We start from the raw sequence: 19,114 nt of genomic DNA on the forward strand, positions 1-19,114 counted from the left end.
ATAACACAACTTACAGTAGAGCAGTGTATGTGTGTCGTCTGAAGAAGGTACGGTCTTCCAAACCGTAACCTTTTTAATTTTGAGACTTGGGTAAAATAATATAATACCAATAACTAATATTTCTACTCCTCTTGTAACAATCATTTGTTTATATTTTCAGATCTGCTGAAGCATATTGATCCTCCTCTGAAGAAAACTCTTCAGGTCTCATACGCACCCCCCGACTGGTATAGCCATGAGCTTTCAACACCATCTGTAACTGTGTAGGTTCTTGCTACATTATCATATTGCCATGTCCAGCTGAACTAAGATATGGCATCTATTCACACTCATTGCTGAAGCCATGCAAGTCTTTTGGTGACCGGAAAGAGCTTTGATGACATGGTAGCCTATGAAGCTGCTATATTAGAATTATTTTGACTTTACTTTAGGAAAGTGCAGTCATGAGAGAGACTAAGTACAATATCTTTGATTCCTATGTGTTTTTTATTTATCAAAACATAGTGAAAAAACATTTTTCCTCTGATTCATCATTTGCATTTTTTTTAAAGTCATTTTCTTTTTTTGTCTTGAGGTATTTGCTGTTGTTTACTGCACCAAATTAATCAAAATTATGCATGTAGTTCATGAATTTGGTGCAGAAGTCAAACGTTCAAGTTGTGTATCAGGGTGGCCCACTGCAGAGAAGAACAAAGAGATACATGCCACCTCCAGATGCAGAACAGGGAATGCTAATTGCATTATGATTCATGGAGGATGACTGAGGGTGACACTTTGTTACAATTGCATCATTTTCAAAATGCAACTTTTAAAAAGATGTTCATAGAACTAAACCGGGGAGGAGTGCCGCAGAGTTGAGCTAAAATTAGCAAATTTTTAAAAAGTCGCAATAGATGAATCGTTGAAAACACCTGAAGTCACTAAACACCGCTCTCAAAGCAAAAAAAAGGCGAGCACATATAAAATAGATTTCAAGAAAGACGCAAAACTAGACAAAAAACAGGCATAAAAAGTCAATGAAGATTTGGGGCCCGAAACCCTTAGAAGATCTTAAGGGCTAGGGCCAATAATCCTACCTGCAGACATGTAGTGTTATAAAGGTGCCCGGCTGCAGTGCTGAGATTTCGGCACCTGAGAAAAAATTAACTTATTTTTCTTCTGAGAGCTCCAGGTTTTCAGTCATGCAGGCGTGTCCAGAGGAGCTACACACACAGCGATGGCTATAAGCAGGCCCTGACCCTGATTGTCAGCCGCTTCAGTAGGGCATAGGTGTATTAATTGTTGATTAATTGTTCATATGCAAGTGTGACTACTTCTTTAAATGCAGAAGTTTTGGCAGTTTTCTGGTCTGGAGTTTTCAGGTATGTGTTAACACAATGTGAAGGAGGAAATACATTAGCAACGATCTTGGAGAAACATCAATCATGCAAGGATTAGAGGTCATTTTCAAACTATTTTGAGTCATAAATTCTACAGTGATTTACTGAAAAGGACATCAAATCCAAAAAACGCTGGAGAAAAAAAGGCAACCAATGCATGTTCATAATACTGATGCACTGCAAGATGCAGCAGACCTCCATGATCAACGCCGGAGGCAGCACAAGTGCATTATGCTGATTAACAACCTCTCATAGACTTATCTTCTATGGTGGGGTGATGGGAGATGGTCGTGAAGCATTATAAATGCCAATAGATAGGGCCTGTAGAAGGTGCCAGTCACACTAATGCATGTAGTGCATCATGCCAGATTACAGAAAATTGTTGACACCCATACTACTAGGTCAGGTGGCCTGCCCAGCACTATATAAGTGCACCCCACAAGGTTATGTACCTCAATTTCTCAACCAACACTACAGAATCTGACTGAATCCTGTGAAACTGGAAAAAAAAAAATCATAACGTATTAGTATATTTCAGCAAAAAAAAATACAGAAACTCACAACCAGTGTCAAGGGTCCTCATTGTCTTGGGAGTTCTTACACTAAAGAAAAAAGTAATTAACTGGAAATGACATCAAATCTAAAAAAGATCACTGAAAAAGGTAGCCTTGCTTCTTACCAATGCCTAGTCATCTTAATAATGTGCTGCAGATTGCAGAAGACCCTCATAATAAAAGTCAGAGGCAGCACGGCTGCAAAATACTGGTGAACAACCTCCAGACACTGTTTATGGGGGAGATGGTTGCTTAGTATGGTTTAAATTACCACCCACTCTGATACGAGTAGTGCATCAATCCTGCTTATAACCTATGCGTGACACCCATGCTTTTAGTTCATTCAGGCTGCCTAGCACTATGTATTTGCACGTCCATATGTGCAGGTATCCCATAGATGGTTCATGTGTGAGTGGTTGTTTTTCAATATTTCTTAACTGTTCTTCCTCCACATTTTAACATCGGGGACCTACTATGTCCTGCAATACATTACTATTGTCTCCATGTAACAGTAAGGCTGCTTTTTTCAGTGACATCATTCTACAGTGAGAAAAATAATTCACAAGTAGAAATCATTCAAAACCGTTGAACATTTTCCCTGGAGTTTACATCCCAGCAAATCAACCCCAAGGTCAGACCATGCAATACAAAATATTGCAAAAAGCTCAAGAGCCTCAGCTCAGAATGTAAGGGCCTCAACATGTTAAATTTTCAAGTTCATGACAGTAGAATTTGAATAAGACTGGTTGGTTAAGTATGTCTTGTTTGAATAGTTCTTTCTAAAAAGAACATGACAGCATTGCTAAAGTTTGCAAAATTGCATCTAAAAAATCCAGTAAGACTTCTACAATAATGTTATCGAAATGTTTGTTTTTAATGCACTGCGCCACGTTTGGAATGTTATCAATGAGGTTCGATTTTGCTATGCTGAATGCACTTAGGCATGCATGTTTCCCCTGTGAGCAGCGTGCATGGCCTAAACGTACTACCGCAACCTGCAGCACCTCCAGACTTGTCTTCCATCGATAACTAAGATCGGGGAACTTAAGCCCAGGGTGCCAAAATTGTGTGATAATATTGAGATATATATATATATATATATATATATATATATATATATATATATATAAAATCAAATCTGAAACGCCACACCAAAAAATGGCACCACAGGTGAAAAAAATGGACCTAGTTAGACCTGGACCATCGGAAACACAATCAATAAAATAACAAAGGAAAAAGCCGACTAAACGTCCAATATATAAAATTGTAAATTTTATTATTTAGGCTAGCTTCACACTAGCGTTTTGGTCCGCAGCGCACGGTCGCCGCTAAGCCCCGCCCCCTCTGGTCATCTAGTATCGCACATCGCTGCATGCGATCTACACACCCTATCTTTAGCATAGGGTGCGCAGGCCGTGCACTAGTAGGATTTTGCGTGCGCTGCACCCTTTTGACGGTGTGCCGACGTGCGCCGAATGCACCATGTTGCATATTGGTGCGCTCGGTGCTCCGTCAAAAGGGCGCAGCGCACGCAAAATCCTACTAGCGCATTGTCAGCGCACAGTCTGCGCACCCTATGCTAAAGATGGGGTATGCAGATTGCATGCAGCGATGTGTGATATAAGGAGGAGATGACCGGAGGGGGCGCAGCAGGGGGCGGGGCTTAGCGGCGGCCGTGCGCTGCGGGCCAAAAACGCTAGTGTGAAGCTAGCCTAATGTACATATATCAGGTTAAAAAAAATTTATATATGCAGACAACAATTCATAAAGATATAAATAAAAATATATAATATTCATCTGTATATTAGGAAAAAATGGGACGCTGAAGACCAGGATTAAAAAGTATATGTGGAAATATCAGTATATAGCTCTGCTGGAGTTTACACATAGTGATAAAGCAGCTTCATATAGAACAAGTGTATAACATATACTGTGCACTAGGGTGACCGGATCTCATATGGGGGGGAAAAAATGTCAGAATCTTGTTCGTCTGGACCCCTCAAAACGATTCCCCTTTCCAGATATTGAGAGAGCCAAAATTTGAGCTCGATCAAACGACGTTAACCCGTGCCGCTCGTCGCTCAAAGTTTGAAAAAATCCAAATTGAGGTATTTTAAGATTTAGGTATTTTGCATAGTCTGTTAGACTATAAAGAATGTGACAACAACATTGCAGAAATAGCCCTGACCAAATTTTCGAACCATTTGTGGTATTTGAATGCAGAGTTGGTGGGATTATCGTTTTTTGATCCCACCATTACAGACAATGAAAAGTTGTTAATGGCTAATAAATTGCTCAGTAGCACAGATGAACCATCAGAGCACGCTAACCTACATGAGTTGATAATTTTACATAGTTATCTAATCTATTCTAGAGCTTTTGTTAAAGTAGTTTTTGAAACGTCAGAATATAATGCTCGGCATTTGCTTACAACTTGCAGGACATATTGCTTTTGTTCTTCATCTTTTGTCAGAAGGTCGTTAAAGTCGGTTACTTCCTACCTCTTAATTTTTCTTTCCTAACTTTTGGATTTACAACCCTAGCGTGCTCTGATGGTTCATCTGTGCTACTGAGCAATTTATTAGCCATTAACAACTTTTCATTGTCTGTAATGGTGGGATCAAAAAACGATAATCCCACCAACTCTGCATTCAAATACCACAAATGGTTCGAAAATTTGGTCAGGGCTATTTCTGCAATGTTGTTGTCACATTCTTTATAGTCTAACAGACTATGCAAAATACCTAAATCTTAAAATACCTCAATTTGGATTTTTTCAAACTTTGAGCGACGAGCGGCACGGGTTAACGTCGTTTGATCGAGCTCAAATTTTGGCTATCTCAATATCTGGAAAGGGGAATCGTTTTGTGGGGTCCAGACGGACAAAATTCCGACATCGATTTTTTGCGGTCACCCTACTGTGCACAATAAAAATGTATTTGTTATATATAAAGTGCAAGTGACAAAAGAGTAATATATGTATAAAAAAATTGGAGTGTAATATAAAATATGAAAATATAAAAAAATGCCTTCCATCAAGTACATTTGGACGCAATTGCAAAGGGAGCTGCCAGCATAAGATCTTGATGATTTCAAAACATTCAGCGTGGCAGAACATTCCGCAGAAAACCATTAATATATTTATAGATAGCATGCAAAGTCATGTAAGTCCATGTATTTTTGCACCTGAAGCTTATAATAGATACTAAATAAATTGAGTTGTTTTGAATTTTTCATCATTTGCATATCATGTGATTTCAATAATTCTGCAACTTTACCGGTGTTGCAATTTTAGTATTGAGGAGTGTATTCATACATTTATTATGCTTAAAAGAGTTACTCAAGACTATTTTTTTTTTTTTTTTTTACTATGGGCATTAGCGCTAACAGGCAGGTAGTTGCTAACTACCTTCCTGTTCTGCCCGCTGCCGATCTCAGCTGGACTGCTCCTGCTGGCGATTCTGTGGCTTTCGCTGACTTCATGTCGTCAGTGCAGCGGCTTCTCTTCTGTTCTGCTTTGTCAATGGGTTGTGACAGTTGATAACATGCTGATTGACTGCCAGCTCCCTGCTGCCTAACTCCTGGAAGCCGACTCTTCAATTAGCATGACGTCATCAGAGCAGCCTGGATGAGGAAGAACTGCTCCTTTAATATAAAGCAGCAAAATGGTCGTCAGGAGCGGTCCATGTAGAATAAGCAAAACACGCCTGCCTGCCTTGTTAGTTCTTAAGCCCAGAGTAAAAAAAAATAGTCCCCGATAGTCTCGTTAACCATGTCATGTTATGTATTAACCTGATCCAGTTTGTATATTTTTCATGCATTACTATTTCTTGTTGCATATTTATTAACCAGATTGCATATTTATTATACTTTACCATGTCAGGGCACCATTAAGAAGCGTTCCAGACTATATGATTCATGAGGAGTTTAGTGATGAAAGAAATGACCAAAAATATGAAATGAAAAGAGGCCCATATGATTTTGACAAGAAAACAATTTGGCAACGTGATTTGGAGGAAAATCAGAAAGAGAATTTTTGTGAAAAAAAGGTAATTAATCTGTTTTCTGTATAATTTCAATAATATTTCACAAATATACAATAGACACATAGGCTGCAGTGTATGAACCTGCTTGCTATAGAGCTTCTAGATGTATCTATCAATACCAACAGGTCTGTTTCTGCATTTTAACACCTTAGATGCCACAGTAAATATAAAGAAGAGGTAAAGAAGAGGCTATATACTGTATATCGGCAACCTGGGGCTCTTATGCTCATCATCTTTTTACTTCGATTAAGTCCACAGGCACGGCTTCATAGGAGATCGCTAAATTTACATTACATTGCAATGCAGAAATAATAGTTCCTTATAAATATATATAAAAATGAATGTGTGTGTATCACCAACCAATCACGAAGCATCTTTCATTTCACCAGAGCTGTTCAAAAGAAGCTGAGCTGTGATTGGTTGCTATGAGCAACAATTTTCCTTGCAAACAATCACTAAGCATCTCTTATTTCACCAGAGCTGGTTAAAAGAAGCTGAGCTGTGATTGGTTGCTATGACCAACAGTTTTCCAAATTGACAACACCTCAGCAGACACTGACATGGTGGGAGAAATCTAGCATCCCTGGGAACATAAGCTCACAGCCATTGTCTTCCCCCCTGAAAGGAGCAGAGAGCACATGACAGAAATTAATCCCCCCTCCCGTGCCCATATACCTATCACACATCCTCCATCCTGTAGAACATCTTCCCTCTTAAAGGGATCATTGTTATGGAAGTCAGAGCAAATCCATCCAGCACTTTGGTTTTGACCCCAGGCCTCTTTTAACGGGATCCCCGGTATGGAAGTTAGGACAATTCCACTCAGCTCTGCGGTTCTGACCCCAGGGTCTCTTAAAGGGATCATTGGTATGGAATTTAGGGCAAACCCACTCTGCGCTTTGGTACTGACCCCAGGCCTCTCTTAAAGGGATCCCCGGTAAGGAAGCCAGGGCAATTGCCTTCAAATGCTCTGGTACTGACCCCAGGCTCTCTTAAAGGGATCTCCTGTATGGAAGTTAGGACAAATCCCTCGGCGCTCTGATTCTGACCCCAGGGTTCTATTAAAGGGATCATTGGTATGCAAGTCAGGGCAAATCCACTCAGTGCTCTGGTTCTGATGCAAGGCCTCTCTTAAAGGGATCCCCAGTATGGAAGTTAGGACAAATACACTCAGCGCTCTGATTCTGATCCCAGGCTCTCTTAAAGGGATCCTTGGTATGGAAGTGAGGGAAAATCCACTCTGCGCTTTGATACTGACCCCTGGCCTCTCTTAAAGGGATCTCTGGTATGGAAGTTAGGGGAAATCCCTCAGAGCTCTGATTCTCACCCCAGGCTTCTATTAAAGGGATCATTGGTATGAAAGTAAGGGCAAATCCACTCAGCACTCTGGTTCTGATGCCAGGCCTCTCTTAAAGGGATCCCCAGTATGGAAGTTAGGACCGTTCCACTCAGCGCTCTGGTTCTGACTCCAGGCTGACGGGATGATGTGGGATATTAGTGGTAGTTGTCCGGTGGCTCTGGCTGATGGGATGATGTGGGATATCAGGAGTAGTAGTCCAGTGGCTCTGGCTGACTGGATGATATGGGATATTATGGGTAGTAGTCCGGTAGCTCTGACTGATGGGATGATGTGGGATATTAGTGGTAGTTGTCCAGTGGTTCTGGCTGATGGGATGATGTGGGATATTAGGGGTAGTAGTCCAGTGGCTCTGGCTGATGGGACGATGTGGGATATTAGGGGTAGTAGTCCAGTAGCTCTGGCTGACGAGATGATGTGGGATATTATAGTGAATGTGGCTATGCGGAATGGGCGGGGCTCTACACTCAGATATATATATATATATTCATTATAATTTGTTATAACTAACCGTATAACCGGGCAGCGCCGGGCTCTTCAGCTAGTGTGTGTGTGTTTTTATATATATATCCTATTTTCCCATTTGGATAAATACAAATATTCAAATAAATATATTTGCAGCATCCTTTGAAAGTATGATTTTAAAAATAGATTCCGGCCAGTACATATTTTTCCCCTAAGGTGAGCATTGTAAAAAATAAATCAAAATGTCAGAATTACTCTTTAATTGAAGTGATTAAAAAGTTGTATATACTCCAAAAAGATACTACTCCAAATTATAACTCAAAAACACCAAAAAACAGGCCACCACATTGCTTTATCGGTCTCAGAAAATAGTGCTACAAAGATAATTTTTCATTATAAATAATTAAATAAAAATCTGGAAAGGGCTGCAGCAGCGTGCCCGGATTTAGGGGGGGGGCCCCAAGGGGCCCGGGCCCTGGGCCACCCACCAAGCGGGGGCCTCCCACCAATGTAGGGAAAGATATCTCAAAACATGTAAAATACACGTCTCTCTTTGCTGTGAACCGTTTCTAATGATAAGGAACATTTAACAAAAGAGAAACTATTGAAAATGTATGGACCTGGCTACGGTCCTACATGTCAGTGGCTGGCGCAGAATGGCAGAGTCTTGGCACCTGCATCAGCATCCACTGACCTGGCTAGCCAAACTTCCTTAGTACCTGTACCTAATGCTTAGCTTATGGCATGTGGCAGCCTTCTCCGATCCCAACAGAAGCTTCTAGGCGCACCGCGATACCTATTCAGCTATATCGCTTCCTCGGTTTAGATCAGATGGGAGTTTGTTCAGTTCAGCTACCTTTGAGGAAGGAGGCGGAGCCACGATGTCGGCACTGAAGATCCAGAGTGAAGTGGTTCCGTCTTCACAGTGTCGCGGTTGGTGAGTATGATCTCTGTCTGTGTGTGTATGTGTGTCTGTCTGTGTATCTTTCTTGCAGCTCCTGTCCTACACAGTACCATACTGTATATACAGGTCCACACTATATCCTGCATTACAGTGTGTCTGTGTATACTGTATGTATATAGTGTGGACCTGTTTACAGTATAGTGCTATGTATGCACGTTATACAGCCTCTATTCTATACACAGCCAGCACAGCAACAGCCTCTGATATATACAGCCAGGTAAACAGCCTCTGATATATACTGCCCAGCAGCAGCCCGTCATATATATACAGCCCAGCTGAAGCCTCTCATACATATACAGCCCAGCAGAAGCCTCTCATGCGTATACAGCCCAGCAGCAGCCTCTGACATATAGAGTCCAGCAGCAGTCTTTGACATAGACAGCCCAAATTTCAACAATATACATACATAGGTACATATTTTAATCTTTAATTCCCTTTCAGGACTTAAAGGGTTGACAAGGTCATTTTGTTACTTATAGATTACCATCATGAACAATCATGAAGGAAATAGGCACAGACATCGCACAAAAATTTGGGAGTCTGGGGCTTCTAAAAGACGTAAGGCAAAAGAAGCAACAATGAAATCAACAGAAGAGATAGCGAAGACAAGTAAATTGGACGAGTTCCTCACTGTTCATTCAAGGCAAGTGTCGGAAAGAAGTAATGACCTTATAGAATCTGATCAACCTGACAATGCTTCAGTGTTAATGGTTGTTGATCCTGGCAAAGAAAAGGCTGAAGTAGTAATGTGTACAACTGAAGAACACAAAGAAAAGGAGACTGATAGTGGTACATCTTATGAAGAAGGTGAAGCTGAGGGCCCACCAGGGGGCGATGACATTGGACTTTGGCCATCCATTATTTTGGAATAGATGCGAGATTACTGGCAGAAAAGGGGTGTATCAACAATCCAGCACTGTGATGAAAGTTTGTTCATTGCACACTCGGTTCAGCAACCTAGAAAGGACCACAATATTCCAAGAATGTGCACACTTGGGCTTTTCCGTCATTAAAATCATAATGGAGAAGTCATAACGAGGAATTGGTTATGCTTCTCTTCCGCTAAAGGATGCATTTACTGATTCACATGCAGATTGATGTGCTTTATTACAGCATCTGAGTCTTCTCAGCTTTATAACGAATAACGAGATAACGAATTGGTTGGATCACCTAGAAATGGAAACTTTCTGGGCATTCTTGAACTCATCACCCAGAATGACGACTTTCTTGCACAGCATATCAAAATCAAGCCAGTTTCGGCAAGGATCATACAAACTACCTGTCATCTACAATTATGGAAGAAATTATCAATGTAATGGGCGAACAAGTCCTCAGAGAAATTATTTCTCGAGTTAATAAATCAAAACACTACTCCATCTCTTTGGACTCCACACCCGATGCAGCTCACGGTGACCAACTAACCCTTGTATTGAGGTATATGGAGAAAGATGGCCCTGTGGAACATTTTGTAACATTCATGGCAAACCAAGACCATGGCGCTCAAGACATGTTCAATGCCTTGTTGGAATTTTTGAAGAGACATGACCTAGACCTGGGAAATTGCCGCTGTAAAAGTTATGACTATGCATCTGCAATGAGTGGCAAATACAACGGCCTGCAAGCCAAAGCAAGAGAGAAGAACAATCTTGCATCCTGGATTCCTTGTACGGCACAATCTTTAAATCTGGTTGCTAAAAATGCTGTAGAAAGCTGCTCGAGTGCTGTACATTTTTTTGACTTCCTTGCAAAGCTGTTCCTCTTCTTCACAGTTTCAACTCATCGGCATCAGCTCCTGACTGAGGCTTTGAAAAATATTGACTCAGCCACAGCTTTGACTTTCAAACATGTCACAGCAATGCATTGTTCCTGCAAAGCTGATGCTACTAAGGCCCTTAAGCATGACTATCAGCAGATTAAAGATGTACTTAAACAGATTGCTAATGACTTTGAAGAAAAAAAGCTGTGTACGGTGTGAAGCAGAAGGACTGTTAAGACAAATGAATCAGCTTGAAATTGTTATTAACACCACCTTCTGGAATGATATCCTGCAAAGAACAGATGCTACTAGTAAAAATCTACAACACGCAAAACTCGATCTAAACACTGCTGTGGCGTCACTGACCAGCTTAAAAAACTATGTTGCATCAAAGCGTGACTCCTTCAAAACTTATGAGAAGCAAGGCGAAGAGTTGTCTGGTTCATCTGAGTATGTTCAGACAAGAACTCGACACAGGCGCCGAAACGTGTCTCAATCCATTGGATTATGACCATACGGAAGAAGCACAACTCAGCCCTTCTGAAAAATACAGAACAGAAACTTTCTTGCCTATCATTGATCAGTTTATCGCTTCTCTTGACCAATGTCTTCAAGCATATATAGATATATCAAGCAAATTTAGCTTTTTTAGCCATCTGAAAGAACTGTCTTCAGACGAGCTTAAGGCCACAGCAGAGCAACTCGTCAGGTCTTATTCAGATGACTTTGACATTACATTTATCGATGAACTGTGTCAGTTTGTAATATTTGCCAATTTATTCACAGAAGAGGAGCCAAAAGATATCAGCACTGAACTTTTCATGTGCAAGCTTATCATGGAAAAGGGTGTGCAGGACACTTTCCCAAATATTCAGATAGCTCTAAGGATATATCTAATTTTGATGGTAACAAACTGCATTGGTGAGCGTTCCTTCTCAAAACTCAAATTAGTTGAAAACCGATTAAGGACATCCATGAAGCAGGAACAACTTGTAAATTTGGCTATCATGAGCATCGAGTCAAATATACTGCGTGAATTGGACTTTAGTGAAATCATTAGTGATTTTTGCAGCACGAAAATCAAGGAAAGTGCCTGGATTGTAAAAAATTAATGATTTTACCTGAATTACTCTGCGTAAATAATTTTTCTAAATAAACTTGCGTTCATTTCATTTTGTGTTTTTGCATTACATATTGCAACACCTTGAAAAATGGGCCTCCCACCAAAATGGGCCCCGGGCCACCCACCTCTTAAATCCGGCCCTGCGCAGCAGAACGGCGATAAAACAAAAATCTGAATTGACGCTTTATTCTGGAGTCACACTATAAATTTTAAATTCTGTACCATCAAAGTTGGTCGAGTGTAATACAAGTGTCGTGCGTTTTTCATGCGAGTACAAACCTGATTTTTCACACCTAGCATCCAATTTACATCCAAGTGCAGTGCGATTGCTATCTCATTGCAATGCGATCTTTAACATGAGGCTTTTACATACAGCAATTCTGTCATTTACACATCGTCTTCAAAGGAAATATTCTTCTAAACACATATATATATGATAGCAAAAAGCCAGCAATTCAGCAGCCGCATACAGTATAATACAGCAGGACCCGACAGAATATAATAAATGGATTACATACACACAGAATAGATATGTCACTGACATCTGTATATCTAATTAGTACAGTGAGTGTGCAGCTTACTGTACATGTATTTAATTATTAAAAGATTATTTTTCTGAAAAAAATAGCATGGGCTCCCACGTATTTTTCTTAACCAGCAAAGGGAAAGCTGGGGGCAGATGTTTATAGCCTGGTAAGAGGGTAATACCCATAGCGCTTCCCAGGCTATTAACCCCTTCCCGACCCATGATGCCTATGTAGGCGTCATGAAAAGCTGTGCGAATACGACCCATGATGCCTACGTAGGCGTCATGGTATAAATCACTCTCCTGCTGTTGAAAGTGAAACAGCCAGTCATAGCGATAGTAATATTTCATCAATGAAATTTGATGAAATATTACAATCCAGCCATGGCCGATGCTGCAGTAGCATCGGACATGGCTGGAGACCGCAATCGGACCCCCCCACACCGGCTGGCGGGGGCGATCGGCCCCCGCCACGGACTGACGGCAGCGATTGTCCCCCTCCCCTTCCCTCTGCTCCCCCCGCAGTCTAGTCACCTCCCCTCCCCCCCGGTACCCTTCCCTCCGAGTTCCGCTGTTGCTCCCGGTGTCCCGCCATCCCGGATCGTGGGCACCGCTATTTTGGAAAATGGCGGACGCATGCGCAGTGCGTCCGCCGACTGCAGATTCATTCGTTTATTTTCATCACTGTGATAAACTCTCACAGTGATCAAAATAAAAAAAAGTAATATAAACCCCCCTTTTATCACCCCCATAGGTAGGGACAAATAAAATAAAGAAAATATTTTTATTTTTCCATTAGGGTTAGAAATAGAGTTAGGATTAAAAATAGGGTTAGGGTTGGGATTAGGGTTGGGATTATGGTTTGGCTTGTGGTTAGGGTTTGAGCTGGGATTAGGGTTAGGGGTGTGTTGGGTTTAGGGTTGGAGTTAGAATTGAGGGGTTTCCACTGTTTAGGCACATCATGAGGTCTCCAAACATGACATGGCACCACCATTTATTCCAGCCAATTTTGTTTTCAAAAAGTCAAGCAGTGCTCCCTCCATTCCGAGCCCCGACTTGTGACCAAACAGTGGTTTACTCCCACATATGGGGTATCGGCGTTCTCAGGAAAAATTGCACAACAACTTTGGGGGTCTAATTTATCCTGTTACCCTTGGAAAAATAAAAAATTGGGGTCTAAAAAAAATTATTTTTGTGGAGGAAAATTATTTTTTATTTTCACGGCCCTGCGTTATAAACTTTTGTGAAGCACTTGGGGGTTCAAAGTTCTCACCTCACATCTAGATAAGTTCCTTGGGCAGTCTAGTTTCCAAAATGGGGTCACTTGTGGGGGGTTTCCACTGTTTAGGCACATCAGCGGCTCTGCAAACATAATGCATGCATTCCATCAAGTCGGCATTTCAAAACGTCACTACTTCCCTTCCGCGCCCCGACGTGTGCCCAAACAGTGGTTCCCCCCCACATATGGGGTATCAGCGTACTCCGGACAAACTTGGACAACAACGTTAGGGGTCCAATTTCTCCTGTTACCATTGTGAAAATAAAAAATAGCGGGCTAAAAAACATTTTTTGAGGAAAAAAAATTTTCATTTTCATGGCTCTACATTATAAACTTTTGTGAAGCACCTAGGGGTTCAAAGTGCTCACTATGCATATAGATAAGTTCCTTAGGGGGTCTAGTTTCCAAAAGGGGCCTTTGTGAGGGAGCTCTAAAGTTTAGGCACACAGGAGCTCTCCAAACATGACATGGTGTCCACTAACGATTGGAGCTAATTTTCCATTCAAAAAGTCAAATAACGCTCCTTCCCTTCTGAGCCCTACCGTGCGCCCAAACAGTGGTTTTTTCCCCCATATAAGGGGGACCAGCGTACTTGGGACAAACTGGACAACAACTTTTGGGGTCCAATTTATCCTGTTACCCTTGGGAAAATAAAAAAATAGCCGGCTAAAAAATCATTTTTGAGGAAAAAAAATGATTTTTTATTTTCATTGCTCTGCGTTATAAACTTCTGTGAAGAACTTGGGGGTTCAAAGTGCTCACCACACATCTAGATAAGTTCCTTGGGTGGTCTAGTTTCCAAAATGGGGTCACTTGTGGGGGGTTTCTACTGTTTAGCTACATCAGGGGCTCTGCAAACGCAACATGACGCCTGCAGAACATTCCATCAAAGTCTGCATTCCAAAATGGCGCTCCTTCCCTTCTGAGCTCTCCCATGCGCCCAAACAGTGGTTCCCCCCACATATGGTGTATCGGTGTACTCAGGACAAGTTGCACAACAACTTTTGTGGTCCAATTTCTCCTGTTAGCCTTGTGAAAATAAAAAATAGCGGGCTAAAAAATCATTTTTGAGGAAAAAAATGATTTTTTATTTTCACTGCTCTGCGTTATAAACTTCTGTGAAGCACTTGTGGGTTCAAAGTGCTCACCACACATCTAGATAAGTTCCTTCGGAGGTCTAGTTTCCAAAATGGGGTCACTTGTGGGAGAGCTCCAATGTTTAGGCACACAGGGGCTCTCCAAACGCGACATGGTGTCTGCTAATGATTGGAGCTAATTTTCCATTCAAAAAGTCAAATTGCGCTCCTTACCTTCCGGGCCCTGCCGTGCGCCCAAATAGTGGTTTATGACCACATATGAGGTATCGGTGTACTCAGGAGAAATTTCCCAACAAATTTTAGGATCCATTTTATCCTTTTGCCCTTTTGAAAATGAAAAATTGAGGCTAAAAGAAAATTTTTGTGAGAAAAAAAGTACTTTTTATTTACGGATCAATTTGTGAAGCACCTGGGGTTCAAATTGCTCAATATGCATCTAGATAAGTTCCTTGGGGTGTCTAGTTTCCAAAATGGGGTCACTTGTGGGGGAGCTCCAATGCTTAGGCACACGGAGACTCTCCAAATGCGACATGGCAACCGCTAAATATTCCAGCATACAGTTAGGTCTATATATATTTGGACAGAGACAACATTTTTCCAATTTGGTTCTAGACATTACCACAATGAATTTTAAGCAAAACAATTCAGATGCAGTTGAAGTTCAGACTTTCAGCTTTCATTTGAGGGTATCCACATTAAAATTGGATGAAGGGTTTAGGAGTTTCAGCTCCTTAACATGTGCCACCCTGTTTTTAAAGGGACCAAAAGTAATTGGACAATTGACTCCAAGGCTATTTCATGGACAGGTGTGGGCAATCCCTTCGTTATGTCATTCTCAATTAAGCAGATAAAAGGCCTGGAGTTGAAATGAGGTGTGGTGCTTGCATTTCGAAGGTTTTGCTGTGAAGGAAACACGCGGTCAAAGGAGCTCTCCATGCAGGTGAAACAAGCCATCCTTAAGCTGCAAAAACAGACTCTGGCTCTTAGATGCGCTCTTCCCACTTTCCCTGTAGTGGTAGCAAGTGGGGTGATAGTTGGGGGGGTTTGATGTCATCTTTCTATTGTCAGGTGATATCAAGCCCCAAGATTAGTAATGGAGAGGCATCTATAAGACGCGCTCATTACTAACCTCAAAATCATATTGTATAAAAACACACACCCATAAAAAGTCATTTAATTGAAAGAATGACATAATCTTCTTTTAATGCATATTTATTAAACCATACTTATGACATCGCCCATTCAAGAGACTCCACTGTCTCCTGAAAAAGAGTTAAAATAATACACAACAATATTCTACACCATTCCGCAGAAATTTTTACAACAAAATGTACAAAACCATTTTTTTTAGGAACCACCTCACATTTGAAGTCACTTTGAGGGGTCTATATGGCAGAAAATACCCAAAACTGACACCATTCTAAAAACTGCACCCTTCAAGCTACTCAAAACTACATTCAATAAGATTATTAACCCTTCAGGTGCTTCACAGGAACTAAAGCAACGTGGAAGGAAAAAATGGACATTTTAATTTTTCCAACAAAAACTTTCTTTTAGCATCAATTTTTTCATTTTCACTTGGGCAACAGGATAAAATGGATCCTAAAATTTGTTGACCAATTTCTCCTGAGTACATCGATACCTCATATGTGGTCATAAACCACTGTTTGGGCGCACGGCAGGGCGTGGAAGGGAAGGACCACCATTTGACATTTTGAATGGAAAATTAGCTCCAATCGTTAACGGTTGCCATGTCGCATTTGGAGAGCCCCTGTGAGCTTAAACATTGGAGCACCCCCACAAGTGACCCCATTTTGGAAACTAGACACCCCAAGGAACTTGTCTAGATGCATAGTGAGCCCTTTGAACTCCCAGGTACTTCACAAATTGATCTGTAAAAATGAAAAAGTACTTATTTTCTCACAAAAATTTTCTTTTTGCCTCAATGTTTTCATTTTCACATGGGCAACAGGATAAAATGGATCCTAAAATTTGTTGGGCAATTTCTCCTGAGTACACCGATACCTCATATGTGGTCATAAACCGCTGTTTGGGCGCACGGCAGGGCCCTGAAGGGAAGGAGCGCCATTTGACTTTTGGAATGGAAAATTAGCTCCAATAGTTAGCAGACACCATGTTGTGTTTGGAGAGCCCCTGTTTGCCTAAACATTGGAGTACCCCCACAAGTGACCCCATTTTGGAAACTAGACACCTCAAGGAACTTATCTAGATGCATAGTGAACATTTTGAACACTTTTGCTGGGCAGGTACTGACGAAATTGAAGCCTCCCATTGAAGTGGATGAGGGATTCATCCACACAAATTTCCCTTTGGGTAATGTACACTTCAGCAAACTTGTTGCTAAAGTGTTCGATGACCTGCCGAATTTTGAACAGTCTATCAAAATTCGGGTCATCGCAGGGAAGGCTGTCGTTATTGTCCCTAAAGTGAAGAAATTTGTGAATCGCCTCAAAACGTTTCCGAGTCATAACCATGCCAAATACTGGAGTTTGATATAAAATATCAGTACTCCAGTATTGGCGAATTTCTGGTTTCTTCACAATCCCCATGTGAAGGACCAGTCCACAATATTTAATCATTTCTTCTGAGTCAACGGGACTCCAAGTAGAGAATGAAGAAATTGGGTGTTCTGCCAAAAATTACTTGGCGTACAAGTTTGTTTGCTCCACCATGAGACTGACGATCGACTCCGAGAAAAAGACTTTAAAAAAGTCTATTTCCCTGAAGTTGCCAGTCTCAAACTGGATTCCTGATTGGGGAACAAAATCAGGAATCCGTGGAGCAAAATTTTCAGGGACAGGGGTCCAGGAGGGAGAACTAGTGCTAGATTGGGCATGACTAGCACTAGGTTGGGGGAAACTCACACTTGGCTGTGGGACTTCCTCCAAGGTCTCCGACTCTTCATCCCTGGGCTCCGGACGATTTCTCGTCCTGCGACATCTCGGTGGTGGCAAGTCTATGTCGCTGGAAGAGGAAGAGTGGAAGAAATAGAGAAAGGTGGGGTCTTCATCCTCACTATCCGTTTCGGAGGCAATAATTTCATATGCCTCCTCAACGGAGTAGACCCTTTGGGACTGGGATGACTGGAATGAGCGGGACATTGTGCGTGTGGTGTGTGTGCATGTGTAAAAAAGCTTTATTATAGTGTGCGTGTGTATGTGCGAGTATTTGGTGAAACTTTTTACTGGAGGAATGGGCTGTCAGGAGGAGGCTGTCAGGCGCGCGGGGGGCAAGAGGCGGCTGTCAGGCGTGCGGGGGGCAGGAGGGGGCTGGGGAGATGGAGGTGGATATAAAAAACAGCAGGGGCAGGGGTTGATAAGGGGGTAATGGGGTGATCACTGAGGCTGAGGGGTGATCACGGGGGGCAGGAGGGAGCTGTCAGGCACAGGAGGCGGCTGAAGAACCGGCAGCAGCAGGGGGGATGATCAGGGGTGCTGGGGTATGATCACAGGGGCAGAAGGGGGCTGTCATGCAATGGGGGGCAGGAGGTTGATAAGGAGATGGAGTTGGAAATAAGAAACAGCAGCAGCAGGGGTTGATCAGGGGGGAAGGGGTTGATGGGGGTGATCACTGGGGCTGAAGGGTGATCACGGGGGGCAGGAGGGGACTGTCAGGAACAGAAGGCAGCCGAGGAGCCGGCAGCAGCAGGGGGGATGATCAGGGGTGCTGGAGGATGATCACCAGCGGCAGAAGGGGGCTGTCTGGCATCGGGGGGCAGGAGGAGGCTGAGGAGATGAAGATGGAAATAAAAACCAGCAGCAGGGGTTAATCAGGGGGCAGGGGTTAATCAGGGGGCCGGGGTTGATGGGGGGCAGGGGTTGATGTGGGTGATCACTTGGGCTGAGGGGTGATCACGGGGGGCAGGCGGGGGCTGTCAGGAACAGGAGGCAGCTGAGGAGCCGGCAGCAGCAGTGGGGATGATCAGGGGTGCTGGGGGATGATTACCAGGGGCAGAAGGGGGCTGTCATACACGGGGGGGCAGGAGGTGACTGAGGAGATGAAGTTTGACATAACCAGCAGCAGGGGTTAATCAGGGGGGCAAGGGTTGATAGGGGGGCAGGGGTTAATGGGGGTGAACACTGGGGCTGAGCGGTGATCACAGGGGCGCAGGAGGGGACTCTCAGGCACATGAGGCAGGAGGGGGCTGAGGAGCTGGCAGCAGCAGGGGGATGATCGGGGTGCTGGGGGAGGATCAGGGGTGCAGGGGAGAGTGAGCGGAGGTGGGGGGGCTGGAATTAGGTGGCGGGGGAGAAGACGGGATTACCAGAAATCAGTGGTGGCAGCGGCGGCGATCGCAGGTCAGGGCGGTAGTCAGGCAACTCGCGCCTCAACTTCCACAGATGGGATGAAGCTGAGGAAGGAGGCAGCCATCATTTTACTCCGCCACTCCACTTCTGATTGGAGGGCTAGGGTCACATGGGCGCTAGCTCCAATCAGATCAGAGGCGGGTGACAAAAAGGTCACCAGGCGTGATCGTAGACCCAAGGGGGGCAAAGCCACCCCCCCTGGGGTCAAGTCTAGGTCCCCCTGTAATGGCGGGTCAGGTC

The 19,114-nt window shown here is 42.9% G+C and overlaps 1 protein-coding gene across 1 annotated transcript in view; it reads left to right on the forward strand.

Moving 5' to 3' along the window:
* CUNH7orf57 (chromosome unknown C7orf57 homolog) overlaps nucleotides 1–19,114 on the forward strand; it is a 253,398-nt gene that overhangs the window by 131,177 nt on the left and 103,107 nt on the right. Inside the window, exons 4-5 of the mRNA XM_073549840.1 lie at nucleotides 161–263; nucleotides 5,817–5,982. Of these exons, the coding sequence (XP_073405941.1) occupies nucleotides 161–263; nucleotides 5,817–5,982 (269 nt within the window). The remainder of the gene's footprint in view (nucleotides 1–160; nucleotides 264–5,816; nucleotides 5,983–19,114) is intronic.

This window comes from Dendrobates tinctorius, unplaced genomic scaffold, assembly GCF_039654945.1.
Source record: "Dendrobates tinctorius isolate UK_male_01 unplaced genomic scaffold, ASM3965494v1 ptg000162l, whole genome shotgun sequence".
NCBI classification, from domain to species: domain Eukaryota; kingdom Metazoa; phylum Chordata; class Amphibia; order Anura; family Dendrobatidae; genus Dendrobates; species Dendrobates tinctorius.